This window comes from Ciona intestinalis, chromosome 9 (assembly GCF_000224145.3).
Source record: "Ciona intestinalis chromosome 9, KH, whole genome shotgun sequence".
NCBI lineage: Eukaryota > Metazoa > Chordata > Ascidiacea > Phlebobranchia > Cionidae > Ciona > Ciona intestinalis.
The window spans coordinates 4,235,715-4,252,335 of record NC_020174.2 but is presented as its reverse complement, the minus strand read 5'-3'; the positions used below and the strand labels follow the sequence as shown (position 1 = coordinate 4,252,335).

The window sequence follows — 16,621 nt, the reverse complement described above, 5'->3', positions numbered from 1 at the left end:
TCTTGTCATTACTCTTTCATTCGTGACGTCACTGGGTTTTCTCGCGTAATGCTTGGTTGTTTTCCTGGTTTGATATTTGCACAACGGGCGAAGACTTGTTTATGAAATTTGTTTTGCACATGCGGTGTAGTGACAAATGACTTTATAACTTAGGGAGAGAGAAGATAGGACACTTTAGCTATATAGCACATAGTATCCAAACATCCTTATCGTGTTTTAAACAAATAACAGCGGTCGTCGTGAGGATATGGTTTTGCAATTTTTTGAATGTTCTTTGTTTACCACCAAATGGGACGAGAAAAAATGAAAAAGTCTCCTCCCACCCTACAATAACATATCAACTACAGTCAAGCAATAACTAGGAGGAATATTTGCCACAAAATTTCGAAAACTCAGAGTACTTACTTTTCAGGCGTGCCTACAATATTTAATAACTTCCATAGTAAGGTGGGGTAAAATGGGACACGGAGACATGTACGGCTTTTTTAAACTTCTGTTTACGGGCTCCTATTTGATGATACAACAAATAAAATCCTGGAAACTATTTTTACGACTGTCATTTGTTTTATTTTTGTCTTGTTTGTTTTTGAATCACAAATTATAGTCGTGTATTCTTTTAGTTTACACTGCCTGTTATTTGCTCCCCATACTGCAGAAAGTGTGCCACCGCGTGGATTAAGGTTACATCGCGTAATGGTGGCGCAAGAACGCATGTATAAAGAAATGAAAGAACGGGAAGATGTGTTTACTGATTTAGTTCCGCAATAAGTAACATTTTCTTATTTGTTAATCATAACCCCGCGTATTCATAGTGTTCCAAGTATTTAAATCTCCAAACTTTTCGTAGATTCGTGCTGTAAGAGATAGTTAAAGTAAAACATTAATTTTTGTTTAAAACCACGAAATTTAGCTTAAATTTTGCCAAATTCCCCATAAAACTCCCGCATGAGTAACGAAAACGTTCTTAACTTGGCAACATATGGTAAGTCATCTAAATACTATAACTATATATACTTTAATATATATTTTTAAAATGATAAATTTAATTTGATGAGTAAGTTAACAAAACTTGCTAGATAACACAATATTGCACTTGTCTTTATTTAATGCCTGTTACATTTAAGGTATTAACCTGTCATGAAACCATTCTGTACATTATATGTAAAGAGAATTGTCTTGGTTATATAAACTATAATAGATGGAACGTCCAAAAATCTGCATCCAATGTTGCTAGTGTAATGTGGTATATGTACATATTAACACCAAGGATCCAATTGATTTTTGGTAAGAATGGCATCGTCAATATTCCAAATTTTGGTGCTAGTCTTGCAAATGCAAGTATGCCAAATGAGAAACGAATGATGCGAATCAGACAGATGGGAAACCTATCCGAATGACAATCTATTCATTTTCCATATTAACCATTTGTCTATTTAGATCCTTTTGCTGATGCAAGCAAAGGTAATGACACCGGAAGCCAAGGAAATGTAATTCATATTCGAATTCAACAAAGAAATGGCCGCAAAACACTCACCACTGTGCAAGGAATTTCAGACGATTATGATAAGAAAAGGATAGTGCGCGTTTGCAAAAAGGTAGGTTTCTATCTCATCATTTTTTGTTTAATTCCATATGTTTGATATAAAACCTGGGATTTTGGGCAGATTTGGCACATTTATTTTAACACAATGACTATTTAATGCAGCATTTAACTTTTGATGTGGTTTTCCATATCACAGTCTTTGGCTGCGTCTCTTTCAACATGTTTTGTATGTTTTTACATTTTTTTCATAAGCTTAACTGTTAATCTGACCTCGCTGGGAACAAATCAATATCTGTTTACTGTTTGTGGTAAGTTCTAATGTGTGCAATAACCCGCGAAGCTCAGATGGTACAGTAACATTTTTTCAAATCAAGAATACAAATACTCAACATTTTTCTTACCAATCTTCATACAGGAGTTCGCTTGCAACGGCACAGTTGTTGATCACTCAGAGTACGGAGAAGTTCTACAACTGCAGGGAGACCAAAGGAACAACATTGCTGGATTTCTTGTTAATGTAAGTCAAATGTTTCTTTTATATTTTACTATCACTTTATCGACAGTCATGTATATTTTAAAACTGATCGGACAATCTGTTTTTGCACCTACTTTCACTTTAAGTATTCAAAGCTGAAAATTTCAGAAAAATCTCATATTGTCATAATATGTACCGACTAGCGTTGGCTCATTGTCAATTATATTTTGATATCAACTAGTACCAGTTTATAAATCATTGCATTACAAAATTTAACAGTGGGCATGAAAATATAGAAATCATTTAATGATTATCTGGTACCGTTTAAAGTAGCTGTTTTTTTTAAATTGGTTGTTTCTTTAGGTGGGCTTGGCCAAAAAGGAACAAGTGAAAATTCATGGTTTCTAACATGTGTCCATCTATGTCCAGTTTCCAACCATGATTTTAATAAGATTTTTAAATGTAAAATGATAATGGAAAGAAACAGCAACAGGGCCTTTCCCTGTTTTTTACTCTCTGGTTAAAACACTTCTTGTACATAAGCGTGTTGGAATTATGAAGTCCTGTTACGTTAACCGTCACCATTTTTTTCATTCGCTTGTTATACCTTCGTGTGTTTGTGTGAAACGATTAAGGCTGAATGTTGTAAACCAAAATTAAAATAAAACTGACAAGGTGTTACTGTTTTGGAAGAATAAAAAAAGTTAGCTTAAGTAGGCTAGTTTCTTTTCGGTTAAATTTCTTGCATCGTGCATGTGACATAGGAGTTGTAGCATACAGTTCAACAGTTCATCTAATCCAATTAAAGAATACCCTATATTTTTATGCCCACTGTTGAATTTGAGTTTTTTGAGCTTAGTCTGTATAAAAATCGGGAGCTTAGTCTGTATAAAAAATCGGTAAAATATAAAGTGTACCCATATTCTATTTTATTTGGGTGGTTAAAGGACCAAGGATGGCTGGTTAAAGGACCAAGGATTAGGAACAGATAATTATGCAAACCCCCTAGCCTTCTTATAGGACTGCAACCTAACATTTGTAACAGAATACAGTGTGTTAGCGGTGTTTGAAATAATCCTTTCTCTTAAAACATGCCCGTTTTCAGAATTGCGAGAATTTGTTATCTTATGAGTTTTTATATCTTTGAGTTTTTATCATGACTCTCTAACCCCTTCTACCGTCGGTTTCGCTTTGGTAGATATGTTCTAGCACATGTTATGTTTATAGTGTGTTGGTTAGTATTTCTTGCTAACGTTTACCTCGATAAGGTTTAAAATTAGCTAGCTGGTCCACGCAGTTCAATACATCATAGTAAAAAGAAAACGTTTTATTACAAAAGGTTGTAGACGAACATGCTACCCGTGGTATAATATGTGACAAAGCGGGCGGTAAAGTTTATATACACGGTTAATTACAAGGGGTCAAAATATATTCTTAAACGGCAGTTGTACGAAAAAAGAAAAATATCAGAGCACGTAAGCTAAATATAATAGTAGGGTGGGCTAAGATAGGACACTTTTTTACGAATTCCATATACCGCTGTTAATTGTTTAAAACACAATCAGGATATTTGGATATTATGTGCTAAAAGTGTCCCATCTTCCCCACCCTACTATATAAGTTTGATACTACCTTTAAAAAGTAAAAACTATAAATGCTCAAATGTAATTTAAACATTCGTAAAAGTGCGGACTGTAATCATAATAACGAAGTAATCGGTTTTAACGTAAATATAAATAAATAGGCACGAATAATAATATTTATAGTGAAGAGGTTGTGGGCAGCAGACAGTTAAATACACACCTTAATCCGTGAGTTCCCACGATTCTCTGTATACAAGAGGCACTTGGCTTTAATAAATAGGCATTTATATAGGTAACATTTGTCTCATAATTGACCGGACTTTATGCTGCGTTCAGCTAATCCAGAATTTTCCTGAAATGTCAAATACGAACCCAGAAGAACAAAGTATCTCTATACGTTATTTTCTGTTTCGGACACTTTTCGTCAAAGTTTTACAAGAACCTAATGTTGGGGGTTGCTTGATCCGGGTGCAAGTTCTAGCCTCGCTAATGGAGGCGTGTTAGTTCTTCTCGAGTTCTTTCTTCCTTTCCTACCCTTTTTTGATTTTCTGTTTTCTGTGAAATTGACCGACGGTTAAACATTTAGCAGACATACTACCGAGGAGTAAGGACGTTTCGCACCTAAATTCCACATTTTACGATTTTAAACAACAAACAACGCTTATTCAAAATCGCGGGGATGCGGTTATGTAATTCTGTAAACATTCTTTATTTCCCTCCAAATGGGTTAAGAAAATAATATAAAAACACGCCCCTTCTTACCCCACCCTACTATACCAAATCATATACGTATAATCATCGGTTGTGCTTACTTTTTGTGAGTTTTGCCGATGTTTTCCCTTGGCACCCGATCCACAATTTCTTTATACTTTTCGGGTAATTCGGGTCGACATCTCGGTCAATGCCGTTGAATCGCCAGTAGTCGTTTCTTTTAAAGAAATAGCTTTTTCCTGTGGTATAAAATTGGTAAATGCATAACCACGCTGTACACCTTAGACGTATTCATGTTATCTTGCTTACCGTTTTTCCATTGGATAGCAGCGTCAGGTGCATTCGGTATCCCAGTCCAGAACTTAGCGATTTTTTTGTGTTGGTATCTCTTTCTTCCGTCGAACGGTTGCCATTCGGAAAAGCGGTAGAAATACGATTCTGAAATGATGAGAAAATAATAACCTTTAATATTGGAAAAATGTTGAGTTAAATATCGGCTTATTTCATGTGCGAGGACAAATCTTACAATGTTGAACATTGTTGGTAAAAACAGTCATAATAATAGTCTGTTGTTAATACATTTAAATGGTATAAAGTTCCGTTCTATTTTCCACTCCCATTTGGTAGTAAACAGAGAATTAGAAAACCGCATCCCTACGACCCCCATGGAGAGTTGTTTATTGTTTAAAATACGATCGGGACATTTGGGTATTTAAGCTAAAGGTGTCCCGTCTTACCCCACAGTAGCATACAATCATTTGGCTATCATAAGCTGCTTACGTTAAGTGTAACGCATACACTAAAACGGAATTTATATTATTCTAATTCTTACTTCGGAAAACATAAATATTTCCATCTCCGCCCCACTGTAAAGCCGCGCTGGGATTGGCTGGAAGTGCGAGGTCGGAGGAATCTCTGGGAAAACCAGGATCGAGAACTCTTCCGTTAAACCTCCACATTCGCCTTCCTGAAGATTATTAAAACGTGGTTAAAATCGCAAAAATATTGTTAAAATCGCAATAATATTTTGTAAAACTACAGAAATAAATTATTTGCGAAAACATGAGCGTTTGAATTATCTATTTAAAGAGATACTAAATAACTAGACAATCGCAATTTTAAGCTAACAGTTGAGGCGTGCTTTAACCGATAAATTAATATCTATGTACAACATCTACCTTTGAAGAAATATGTGCGCCTAGTAATTCGTGAGTAGGCTGCTGCCTGTATGTTCCCGGGTAGTCCTTTCCAGTATTGATAAATCTTCTTCGGGTAACCGTCCACCACACCGTAATCGTTTATTTTCCAGAAGTATTTTCCTTTGAGCGCGAAGACGCTTTGTTTCTGTTGATCTATGAGAGAATGCTTACATTAATATAACATCTTGTGCAAGACTATACAGTGATGCACTTATATCTACGCATGTAATCTATAGAGACAAAACACTGAGCGAGCGTTGCAAACGTGATTTAGAATATATCGCATAAATGATACCACTCTGTACAAGCAAAATTACCCCGAAAAAATTAGCGTAAAATAACGTAATGGCTAATAAGCGATGTGTATACGCATGCAAAATCTTCCATAACGTATACCAATCGACCTTATAAAAAGTGAGGTTATTTATTATATTTTAAATTCATGTTATTATTATTATCATACCAAAAAACATGCAATCAAAACTGATATTTTTCCCACAAACGTTCATCGCATCTGCTGGCCGCGGTCGAGCTGTGGTCGTTGGTGCAGTTGGTCTGGCGGTTGGTGGCTTGGTGGGTCGCTTTTTCTTTGCATCAACGTCAACTTTTTTGCCTGTGTGGTAAAAGAGATTATATAATAACACGCCGTGTACAAATTACCTTAATTGGTGTGGATTGAGACGGTACATGTTTTCACTATTTATCGTCTCATTTAATTGAAAACAAAGCATATTTAGAGAATTATATAACGGTATCCCCGCGACTCGTTGTTAATTGTTAAAAACACGATTAGGAAATATGACATTTAAGTTCCACTAACGGTACCCCATCTTACCCCGCAGTACTCTATATTTATTTTCGTTTTAAAGTAATATTCAAACCACCTAAATTATTAACTGCGGTTAAACATATTGGTAGTTAGAATATGCCATGAAGTTGTATCGACAAATACAGAACCGTAACTATAATAATTTTAATTTCCGTAAAACTCTTGCTTGTTATTAATAAATTACCGTAAAGCTGTTGTATGCCCGCAATGTCGTCGTCGTGTAGTTGGAAATTAGCTGTGTACCCCTGATAGAAAGGTGCCATCAGTGAGTTAGGGACGCTAGAATGGCCGAGACCCAATGCATGACCGAATTCATGTGCAGCAACAATAAATAAATTGACTCCTGAAACATTAAGCCTGTTTAAAAACGTTCAGGATAAATTTATTGTGGAATTTTGTTTTAAAATGTACCTGGACCACCTTTGTATGTATAGTGCTCAGCTTCGTCGAAATGTGCCCGTCCATCACTGGGAAAGAATGCATGAGCTAGAGTACCGCCTGTAGTTATATTAAATATAGTTTAGATTGTTGTTAAATTTAAACAGTTTGTAGTTGCATTAAACGTATTTTAATCTAGCTTTTTTGATTTTATTTTTGAAAACTTCATTTCGCGTATATTTGCTTGTTTTAGAGAATTAAAGTTTTGCATAATTCGCAGATGCTCGTTGTACCATCACTGACACGAGACGCGTAACAGAATTAGAAATTTACAAAATGTTTACACTCAGTGACGTTTTAATGATCAAGTCGCAGCCTACGCACATTGGCCATTGATTGGAAGTCAAGCATGTCACAACCAAACTCAATTATCCCTATAGTTATTATATGAAGTGTATAGCCGTAAACTGTATGGGCGGGCAAGTTCTTTCCGTTGGCGTATAACTGTCCACAGACTTATCAAATTTAAACTAAACACCCACAAGGGAACCCACTGTATAAGCGTGTTATTAATTCAATCGGAGTATATAAGCGGTAATTTAAATGTGTGCGATTTCGTAATCGAGGTCATGAATTTATCTTTTGTACAGTAATAGCCAGCCGAAGCAACAACGATATCATTTTTCGCCTTGAGAACTTATAATTAATGACTTGACTGACAGCGCAGTCCCAGAGCAATATTAAAAAATTCCCCGCAAACTAGAATTGAAGCACAGCACGAATTAAATGTCACGCTGATTGGGCACTCTGTGAACTCTTGTTACCTTCACCGTCAAAAGGTGCATTGTCACCATGATTTAAGGTACCACTGACGAACTTTATTGAAAGATCAGCTTCCTCGGCAGATCCAACTTGGCGGAACGTGAGCGTAGAATAATTTGCCCACACATTAAACGCGCTGTTTATAGTTACCAGTATTAAAACACATCATATATATATGCGTATGTTTTGATTAATAAAAATACATCGATTTTTAAAGCGTTTCTACTGCACAGGCGTTTAACCCTCCGTAACTAAGTTCCGCTGAAAATTTCGCTCCACCATTTATCGTTCCGTCACCATCCCGACTGCAAATTCTTTTTCGGCCAGGATAATAACTTACCTTTCCCGTCAAAAGCGTACGGGTCACCGTGCGAACCCGCACCGAACGATATTTTGAAGTTAGCTTCGCTTGGATTCCTGGTCTGTCGGAATCTTAGGGTTGTATAGTTTGCCCAAACGTCGAACGCTCTGTGCAATTAGTCGCTACTTTAAGCATGAATTACGGGCACTCATTATTTGCAGAATTAAAATCAATTAAATGCAATATGATTATTGTAACACTATATCACCAGGATTTTGTTTAAAAAAATATTAAACTTTTCGACTAAGATAAATAAATACTGCCTGGTGAATAAGTGTCATCAGAAATTTCATTAAAAAATATTAATTTTTCAACTAGAATAAATGAATACCGCCTGGTGAAATAGTGCTACAATACTCATTGTAAATCAGCCATGTTACAGCGTAGTGCAAATGTACCTTTGAATAGAATCGTCAACTTGCGCAGCTGTCATGTCAGGAGTTCGGTTTTCAATATAATATTTCAGCTTTGTATTCGACCACCGGTCTCCTGCGTAGATTGGTATTTGTTTAAACCTTATTTATCAGAAGAAAAAACATAGCGAATTTATTTAAGCAAGAATTGCAGACTTTTCCCGCTTAAAGATCAAATATTTCAAAGCATTTCAATTTCGTATTGAATATTCATATTTGCACGATACCTTCAACATTATATCGCTTTGATCTGCTTCTTGCTCCTGATCTTCGCCTTTTCTTTGACTTTCGACTCCTGTTTCTTCTCCTTCTCGTAGCTTTGCTCATAAACTTGGAATCGGCTTCGTTTCCTGTAAACAAAAATATTATTTCTGTTTCCTGTACGCAGCGCAAACAGTTTGTTAACATACCAATTTATGTGTTATATAAATCAATGTACATATATACTGTGGGATCAGACGAGACATCGTTAGCACGTAATATCGTGTTTTATATAAAAAGGTTTATTAGAATTGCAAAAATACGGTTTTATAACTCTTAGAATTTCTTTGTTTACTACCAAATAGGACGAGGAAATAGAATGAAAATGTGTTCCATCTTCCCCCATCCGACTTTCAATTTATGCCGTTAATTTGTATCAGAATTTTAATTTTTGCCGTTTAATTCGCTTTAATTAATCGAAAACGTAAACCCGTGTATCTTAATGAGAACGTGAACACTTAAATCGAAATCTCAAATTTGATTTGGCCCGTTAATTAGAAAGCCAATATCCGTAATTAATTTTCCACGTTGGTTTAAACCGCATGTGTTGGTTTATATAAACTGTAGAAACTGCTTTACTTTCGCATCTATTTTCTCCGATACATAAATCAATCAAGCAGTCATACCTGCTCTTTAAATAGTGGATATGCAAGTCATGTCTACTGTGCAAAACCCATCTCGCACAAGATCATTATATAAGTCTTTCATTCGTCACGCAATCAAATCGAATCTCTTACTGAAATTACCGTTGGAGCCCATCATAACAGACCCTATTCTGTCTTCCACTCCGCATCGATCCATTGACATCATTCTCATCGTTTCTCTGTTCAATTCTCCGCTTGCAGGTAAACCGGCCATCCTCTGGAACTCTCTGTTTGTTTAAACATAAGTTCAACACCCCGACAAAGCGGTTAGTTTACATGTTCGAGGCTATTGCCAAAGAATGCTAGTTTAGGCGCTGCTACAATTATATAACCGTATATTTGTCTTTTGTTAAGAAACTTAGTTAACCGCATTCCCCCCAAACCTAGTGGTGACTTATAGAGTGTTTAAATGATCAGCGACACATTATAAAAATGAAATTATCCCAAAATTAATTAACATTAACTCGTAACCGTGCTCAACATTATGTTATAATAACTTTAGTTGCGCTGTTGGGATAAAAAGTTAGATTCACTAATATGGGTTCAGCCTTCATAATTTTTCAAAGCGCTCAAAGACAGCAGCATGCATGACCACAATACATTGCTTTACCTTATTGATTTTGCAAAACTTTTTTTGTCAACTAGTCCACCAAGCTTTGCACTCGCTGCTCTTTTGTGTGACATGTAACCGAATTTTCCAAGATATTCCTGAAAACAGATATTGTATTCTGAGAACTGTCGAAATCTTATATATATAGTAGGGTGGGGGAAGATGGGACACCTTTTCATTTCATTTTCTTTTCGCGTTTGTTAGTAAACAAAGAAAATTCAAAGAAATATAAAACCGTATCTTCATGACTTCCATAGACCATTGTTATTTCTTTAACACGATCAGGACTTTTAAATATCACGTGCCATAGGTGTCCTATCTCCCCCCACTCTACTATGTATATATTAATATATTAATAAAAAGAGGAAGTCGATAAAAGTGTGACTACTTTTATGCGGTAGGGTTTGTTTATATCTATTCAATCATGCTTAGATGCAACATACACATTTGTTACTTTTAAGTCTAAAAAAACTTGATTTACAAAATATTATTTTTTTACTAAATTTGTACTTTATTATTTAACCAGCATGCTTAGTGCTGGTTAAATAATGAATTAGTTCTGACTTTTCATTTGTATATTTTTTTTGATCAGTGCCATTTAGCTTGCGTGCAGTGAGATATTTAACATATTAAGCAAAGGTTGGAGAGACTAATATTATCGGCGTTTTCATATGAATAGCGAGTTCACGTGTGTTAACTCGATATAAACTAAACAGACAACTATAGCTTATCATTCCGTTCGGGGAATTAGTTTCATGCATTGGACCGTGCAACTCTATATGGCTACGCTTGTGTGCAAAATCATTTCTCTTTCACAGTGTATATACCTCACTTAAATTTACAATTTTCGAAACAAAACGCGACGAACTGTGTCCAATCTGTCGAGGCAAATCGCGGATCACTAGGTCAAAGTCATGGTCCGAAAATGACGTCATCAATTGCGTCATCTGAACCTCTACGTTGCCGCGTAAACGCTCCAAGATTCTCTCCGCAGCATTCTCGAATCGGTTGCTTACGTCATCGAAAACGTCAGGGAATTGAGAGCGGGCATTGTTGCCAAGATTTGTGAAAATATTTGTCAAGTCAGTTTTCTGCGAATTTTAGTTCGAGTTACTAGTCATGGTATATACGCTTCTCAATTTACCGTGTGTTGTTTGCTACCGTTTGCAGATTGCGTGCAGTTCCTTGTTGTGGTCGACTTTATTTTTAAACCAAATATTTCGCCACTGACCGTTGACGCGACTGACATGCTATCAATTCATCAAACCCGTTATTAGTTGTGCAAACATTGGATCCCGGGTCCAATTGCGTTATGCGCCACTTTACGACGTATACACTACAACACAACACTCGCCCTTTACAATACAACTTGTTGTATAATTTCAGTGGGCGTGAAACCAGCGCCTATTGATATAGTCTTGGATAATTTGCAGAATCTTATTACACGTTTATGTTTTCGGTTGTGTTGACGCGATTCAACTTAAAGTTGTCAACGCTTTATCTTTGTGAGATTGTATGGTGCTATGGTAAAGGGTGTCAGCATCGCGTTTAGAACATTTAACAACGCTCTGTTGTGGTCTATAATTCTGTACACATTCTTTGTTTACTACCAAATGGGACGATGGCGAAACATGTCCCATCTTACCCTACCCTACTATATCTAGAAGATTGAGTTCCCGCATACCACGCTGTCCAAGGACAAGGGAGTCGCAATGCTTCTGTCAACATCGGTAAGCTGACCGCTCTTTGGCGGTTCATTGAGGCGACAAAAGCGAGCGTGATTTTATTGCGATTTACAGTGAAAGACAAACGCTGGATGTGTTTACAGTGTTCAAGAAACTGGCATTTTAATGTGGGCAGTTACCCGCAAATATTTGCTTAAATTCTAACGAGGCCTGCTTGTCACGTGAAAACGCGAAAGCAAACATAATGTTACGTCCCAAAGTTCCGGGTAGGATCGCGAACAAATCCAGCGTGGACTTCAAATTCTTTTCTCGCTGACAAATGGGAAATTAATGCTTTGTGTAACATAACATAGGGTAGTCGTCATTTTAAGTAGAATTAAGAATGATTTCATAGCGTAGTGTAAATCTATGCGGTCGAAATTTTTTTGTGACGGGAAATTTATTTCTTGGCGTTTATTACCCCATCTTTCGCCAACTATCAATTGTTATACCAAGTATCCACATGGGTGCGTGGAAACAAAGATCCTCGGTAGGCATACGCACGACCGTAAACTTTCCTCTTTAGTTTCCCTTTCAGGCGTAAAATTTAGATTTTTGCGACGTCTGCTTTTTATGCTTGACCCTACGTGTTGTTTTTATGCTTTGTCGTTGTAAACGAGCGAAACCCATAATTTATTTGTGTCGTTGGCCCATCCCCGCCCATCCTTTCATATGGTCACGTGCGGTTTTAAGCTTCAGTTGGCTTAAGCTGCATTTTTCTTGGTATGGCACGCACAGTTTTGCGACGATAAACATAGTTCAGTTTATTTTCATATCACGTAGGTTATATATAGATATAAATGCTTGTGTTTTAAATTTGATCGCATTCGTAAAAGTAACGTCTCGAATGGAAATCTCACATAAAATCCGTATTCAAAGTCGCGAGCAGAAAATGTATTACAAATTCAACTATTTAAATGGCAACGCGATATCCCAGCAATCTAAGGCAATAAAATAAAAAGGTTTTAACATTATACTGGACCACACATATTGCCGACGCTTCCTCTTAGATACGCTTCCTGCACGCAGTATATTTTCTCCAAAACTATTATCCCACCGAAGCAGGGCTCTATTTGACCCTTATGGGTTTAACAAAGTCTATTCAGGAAATATGGAAGAGGCATTTTATGTAAAACCAAAAGATTTTCTTATATTTAATAAACTTTAAGTTGAAAATTGCGGGCTCGACAAAAGTTTTGCGAAATGTATTTTTTTTGATCTAATATGCACTTGGTAAAACAGCTAGTGCGACCATGTATTTGAAGAATCTATTAACGCATTAAAATAATATATTTAAAGTGCATGATAGACTTATTTTCTGGTTAGTTTTAAAACAAACATATAACAGCTCATCCCCAATCGTTTTTTTTTTAATTTATACTGACAATGGTTTTAATTTTGAAACCAAAATACCTTCAGCATGTTTGTATTGAAACTTATATATTTAAATTCTTTACAAAACTTTAAACTTACCGATGCCGTAGCTGGGTTCCACTTAGCTAAATTTCCTAAGTCAGGCGACCGAACGTTTCGTACCAACACCTCTTCCGGGTCCGGTGCAGGAAACGCATATGCTGTCGCTATCAGCAGCGACATAATCATGGAAAGTTTCATATCAATTATAGTTGTACTTTAGGTATGCTTAATAGTAAATTTCACTGCGGAAAATAGTAAAAAATCACTAAATTTTGTGTAGCTTCACATATAGTATACACCGAAATTGGTATATAGAAACATTCTTTAGCAATTTTATCGGTTATTGCTGTCCGTTTAGCTCTCAGCTCAAACCGAAAATGAACAACTGTAATTTCGATCGACTATTTATCTCTACGCCTCGCGATTGTTACGTCATAATATGTCGCTTAGCTTTCCTTGACCGGTTGTGCGGTACGTCACGATGTCGTCTCACACATTTCTGGGCGTATTTTCACAAGCTGTAAAAATCGGAAGTAAAAGGCGATCGATCTAAAGCTCGCGGGTTCAAAAGACCTTTTCTCCGACACCCAACGTGTGTAACCACCACTTGACCGTACTGTTGGGTAGCTCCGGCAATAATTAACCAAAACTCACCGCAGTTTTTTGGAAATTATTTCAACCTCACCCGGTTATTTTCCACTTAGCGCAGGGAACGCAATTATTCCTAGTTGTCTATTTGCAGACGATAAAATTAAAATTAATCTGTTTTTAAGAGATATATTATTTTGATACCGCTTAGCACCTACCCCGTGAACCGTTGAAAAAGACGCCTGCTTGACTTTTCTAATTAATACTCGCCGAGGTTCGCTGGAAAAGCTTAGCACACAATTGCTAAAAGTGTGCTTACACTACATGCACTGTTCTCTTACTCCGAAATGTAAACCCTTATTATAACCTTGGCCGTATTTTTATCAGGCCAAAAGGCCCCTATGTTTGCGTAAGATTTTCGCTGGGTGTGTTTGGTGTATATTTACATTCGTTTGAACAGCCGGGCGTATAGTTGCGGTGAAAGGACATTTTTATTGTACTTTATTCAAAACAATCTGCGGCTGTTCTAATCTTGATTCCTATTAAAAATTATCGGAATAATAATAATCATATTTTCATTGTTTGTTATGACGAATTTTTACTATTGGTTTTCGCATCTACTATTGACGTCAGAGAGGCCATTTTCTCCTAACACTACCCACAAAAAAAAATCTTATTTGCTATCTACACCAGACATCCTAACCATTTTAAAAATACTTCCGATTGTCTAGAAACTTTCAAAAAATTCAAAAATCGTTTCCTCTAATCCACCAAAGCGGAATATTTTGCACCGTATCGACGTCACGACTCAGCATTGTGACGTCACCGATAGGTACAATGGCGGCAAGGGAAGCGTGACTCAGACCCCATTAAGCCCCAATTCGAGGTTTCCCCTCGTTAAAACTGACTAAATGCATAGGGCCATTGAATACGTCTATCAAACATTGTGTATGGAGATATAATTTCACTTCCTAATCAATCGAAAAGCAATAAATCTGAAACCGAGCCTCAGAGTTTCCTGTATCGGTCATTGCTTATACGGCCTATGGGGATTCCGGTTGTTTCGGTTCGACGTCACAGATTTTCATATCATATTATGAGTTAGTCACAAAATATTCACAAATAAGTACTTTGTTTTTCACATCGGCCCTGGACTCCTTATTTGATCAAAGTTACATTTGTACAGAATTAAATGCTGGGTTTTTCCACTCCTGACAGGGCTTTGGGAAATGAAGTCGTAAATCCGCACGCATTCTTAACCTGGTACGTGTTCGCAAACAGCGTTGGCTTCGCTATTCTCGTAACACAGAATCGAAGTTACTGCGAACCAACACTTGTGACGTAAATTAGTTAAATAAACAGTAACTTTACGTAATTGACGCCACGCACGAGTTCTTGAGTCCCATGCGCTGGAGTTCAGTTTAAAAGCAAGGTTAATGTATTTTTTGATTTTTCATATTTACAGTCTAAACACGAACACCTATCTCCAAACATGAGGGTTGTGACCGACTAGTCACACCTCATCCATGTTGCGGAAATTAAAATATATTTTTAGCGCTAAAATTACCAGTTGTGTCACTGGACCACATTAACTTTGTCCCTGGTTTCCCATAACACCACGTTAATTTTTATGACTTATAACGATAAATAAATTATCACAAATAGTATTCAGCTTATTGTAGTTGCCGCTACATTATAGGATGCCCCTGTTCTGCATGTCGTTTTTACATTTTATATCTTAAATGTCTGCTGATTTTTAGTACCTTTTATATCTTTTTAAATTTTTTTTACATGTCTCTGTACAGGTGTATTAAAAGTTATTTTTTAAGGTCGTATCTACATGTCACTTTATACATCTGTATTAAACGTTGTTTCTTAAGGTCGTATATACCTAAGTTTTTTACATTTTTATGTATATCTTGCATAAATTTTTAAAATTTAATTTTTTTACACTTCCTTTTATATATTACATTTCATAAAGAGAGTATAGTGTACAAATGTAATGTAGTGTATGAAAATCTAAATGCTTACTTGTTTTCGGAGACGTGTGTAGTGTATTAATTTAATGATTTTACATTTTGTCAGAGGGTTACGTGGTGTACAAAGGTAAAGATTTCACATGTTCGCATAGGGTATGGAGTGTAGAAAATGAAATAATTTTAGACCGTTTTAGGGGGTAGGTGATGGTGTATAGAAATGCAATAATTTTATACTGTTTTGGGGGGAAGGCTATAGTTGGTGTACAAATGTACAAATTTTACACGGTTTTAAGGGGTAGTTGGTGTAGAAATGTAATAACTTTACTTCAGGGTGGAGGGTGGTGAACAGATATAATGGTTTTACTTGGTTTCAAGGGGTCTGTGGTGTAGAAATGTAATAATTTTACAAAGTTTTAAGGGGTAGTTGGTGTAGAAATGTAATAGTATTACTTCAGGTGGGTGGGTGGTAAACAGATATATAGTAGGGTGGGGGAAGATGGGACATCTTTTCATTCCATTTCCTCGTCCAATTTTGTAGTAAACAAGGAACATTCAATAAATTATTAAACCGTATCCTCACGACTCCAATGGGCCGATGTTAATTGTTAAAAAAACGATTAGGATGTTTAGATATTATGTGCTAAAGGTGTCCCGTCTTCCCCCACCCTACTATAATGTTTTTATTTGGTTTCTGGGGGTAGTTGGTGTAGAAATGTAATAATTTTAAATGGTTTTAAGGGGTAGTTGGTGTGGAAATGCAATATTTTTATTTCAGGAGGGTGGCTGGTAAACATATATAATGGTTTTACTTGGTTTCTGGAGGTAGGTGGTACAGAAATGCATTAAGTTTGGACCGTTTCTGACGGTAGGCGGTGTAGAAATGTAATAATTTTATACCGTTTCGGGGGGTAGTTGGAGTGGAAATGTAATAATTTTACTTCAGTGGGGTGGGTGGTGAACAGATATATTGGTTTTACTTGGTTTCCAGGGGTAGGTGGTGTAAAATGTCATAATTTTTGTCCGTTTCCGGTGGTAGGTGGTATAGAAATGTAATAATTTTACTTCAGGGGGTGGGTGGTGAACAT

At 36.4% G+C, this 16,621-nt stretch overlaps 2 protein-coding genes across 6 annotated transcripts in view; one reads left to right on the top strand and one right to left on the bottom strand.

The window, feature by feature from the left end:
• The window catches only part of LOC100180369 (eukaryotic translation initiation factor 1-like), a 3,715-nt gene extending 1,016 nt beyond the window's left edge, over nt 1-2,699 (top strand). Inside the window, exons 1-4 of one of the 2 annotated variants that reach the window (XM_002130467.4) lie at nt 720-982; nt 1,438-1,595; nt 1,959-2,060; nt 2,382-2,699. In XM_002130467.4, coding sequence (XP_002130503.1) covers nt 946-982; nt 1,438-1,595; nt 1,959-2,060; nt 2,382-2,426 — 342 coding nt within the window. In that variant the 5' untranslated portion in view covers nt 720-945 and the 3' untranslated portion in view covers nt 2,427-2,699. Of the gene's footprint in view, nt 1-719; nt 983-1,437; nt 1,596-1,958; nt 2,061-2,381 lie in introns of those variants that run through there. The other variant, XM_009861422.3, reaches the window with a different exon arrangement.
• Nucleotides 2,700-3,580: 881 nt separating this feature from the next.
• Nucleotides 3,581-13,537, bottom strand: LOC100184312 (matrix metalloproteinase-14). Of its 4 annotated transcripts, none has more exons than XM_026836080.1 (15): nt 13,027-13,537; nt 10,657-10,920; nt 9,830-9,927; nt 9,313-9,446; nt 8,542-8,664; nt 8,300-8,390; nt 7,881-8,008; nt 6,752-6,838; nt 6,525-6,683; nt 5,975-6,124; nt 5,491-5,664; nt 5,145-5,279; nt 4,622-4,750; nt 4,414-4,551; nt 3,581-4,156 (listed from the first exon to the last, which is right to left on the bottom strand). In XM_026836080.1, exons 1-15 carry the CDS (start codon nt 13,165-13,167, stop codon nt 4,044-4,046), a joined length of 2,064 nt encoding a protein of 687 aa, XP_026691881.1. In that variant the 5' UTR covers nt 13,168-13,537; the 3' UTR covers nt 3,581-4,043. The 4 variants fall into 4 exon arrangements, with proteins under 4 accessions (XP_026691881.1, XP_002124617.1, XP_018668836.1 ...); XM_002124581.4 differs by having other exon boundaries at nt 3,582-4,156; nt 9,322-9,446; nt 13,027-13,534; XM_018813291.2 differs by lacking the exon at nt 10,657-10,920 and having other exon boundaries at nt 3,583-4,156; nt 13,027-13,528.
• Nucleotides 13,538-16,621: the final 3,084 nt, after the last annotated feature.

Bases quoted from the DNA above. Each gene is read 5' to 3' on its own strand.
- LOC100184312 (XM_026836080.1), bottom strand. From the start codon at position 13,167: ATGAAACTTTCCATGATTATGTCGCTGCTGATAGCGACAGCATATGCG. The intron at 8,009-8,299 runs GTACATTTGCAC...CTAATTGCACAG, and splicing joins GTTGACGATTCTATTCAAAG to AGCGTTCGACGTTTGGGCAA. The intron at 4,157-4,413 runs GTAAGCACAACC...TCAATTTCACAG, and splicing joins ATCGGCAAAACTCACAAAAA to AAAACAGAAAATCAAAAAAG.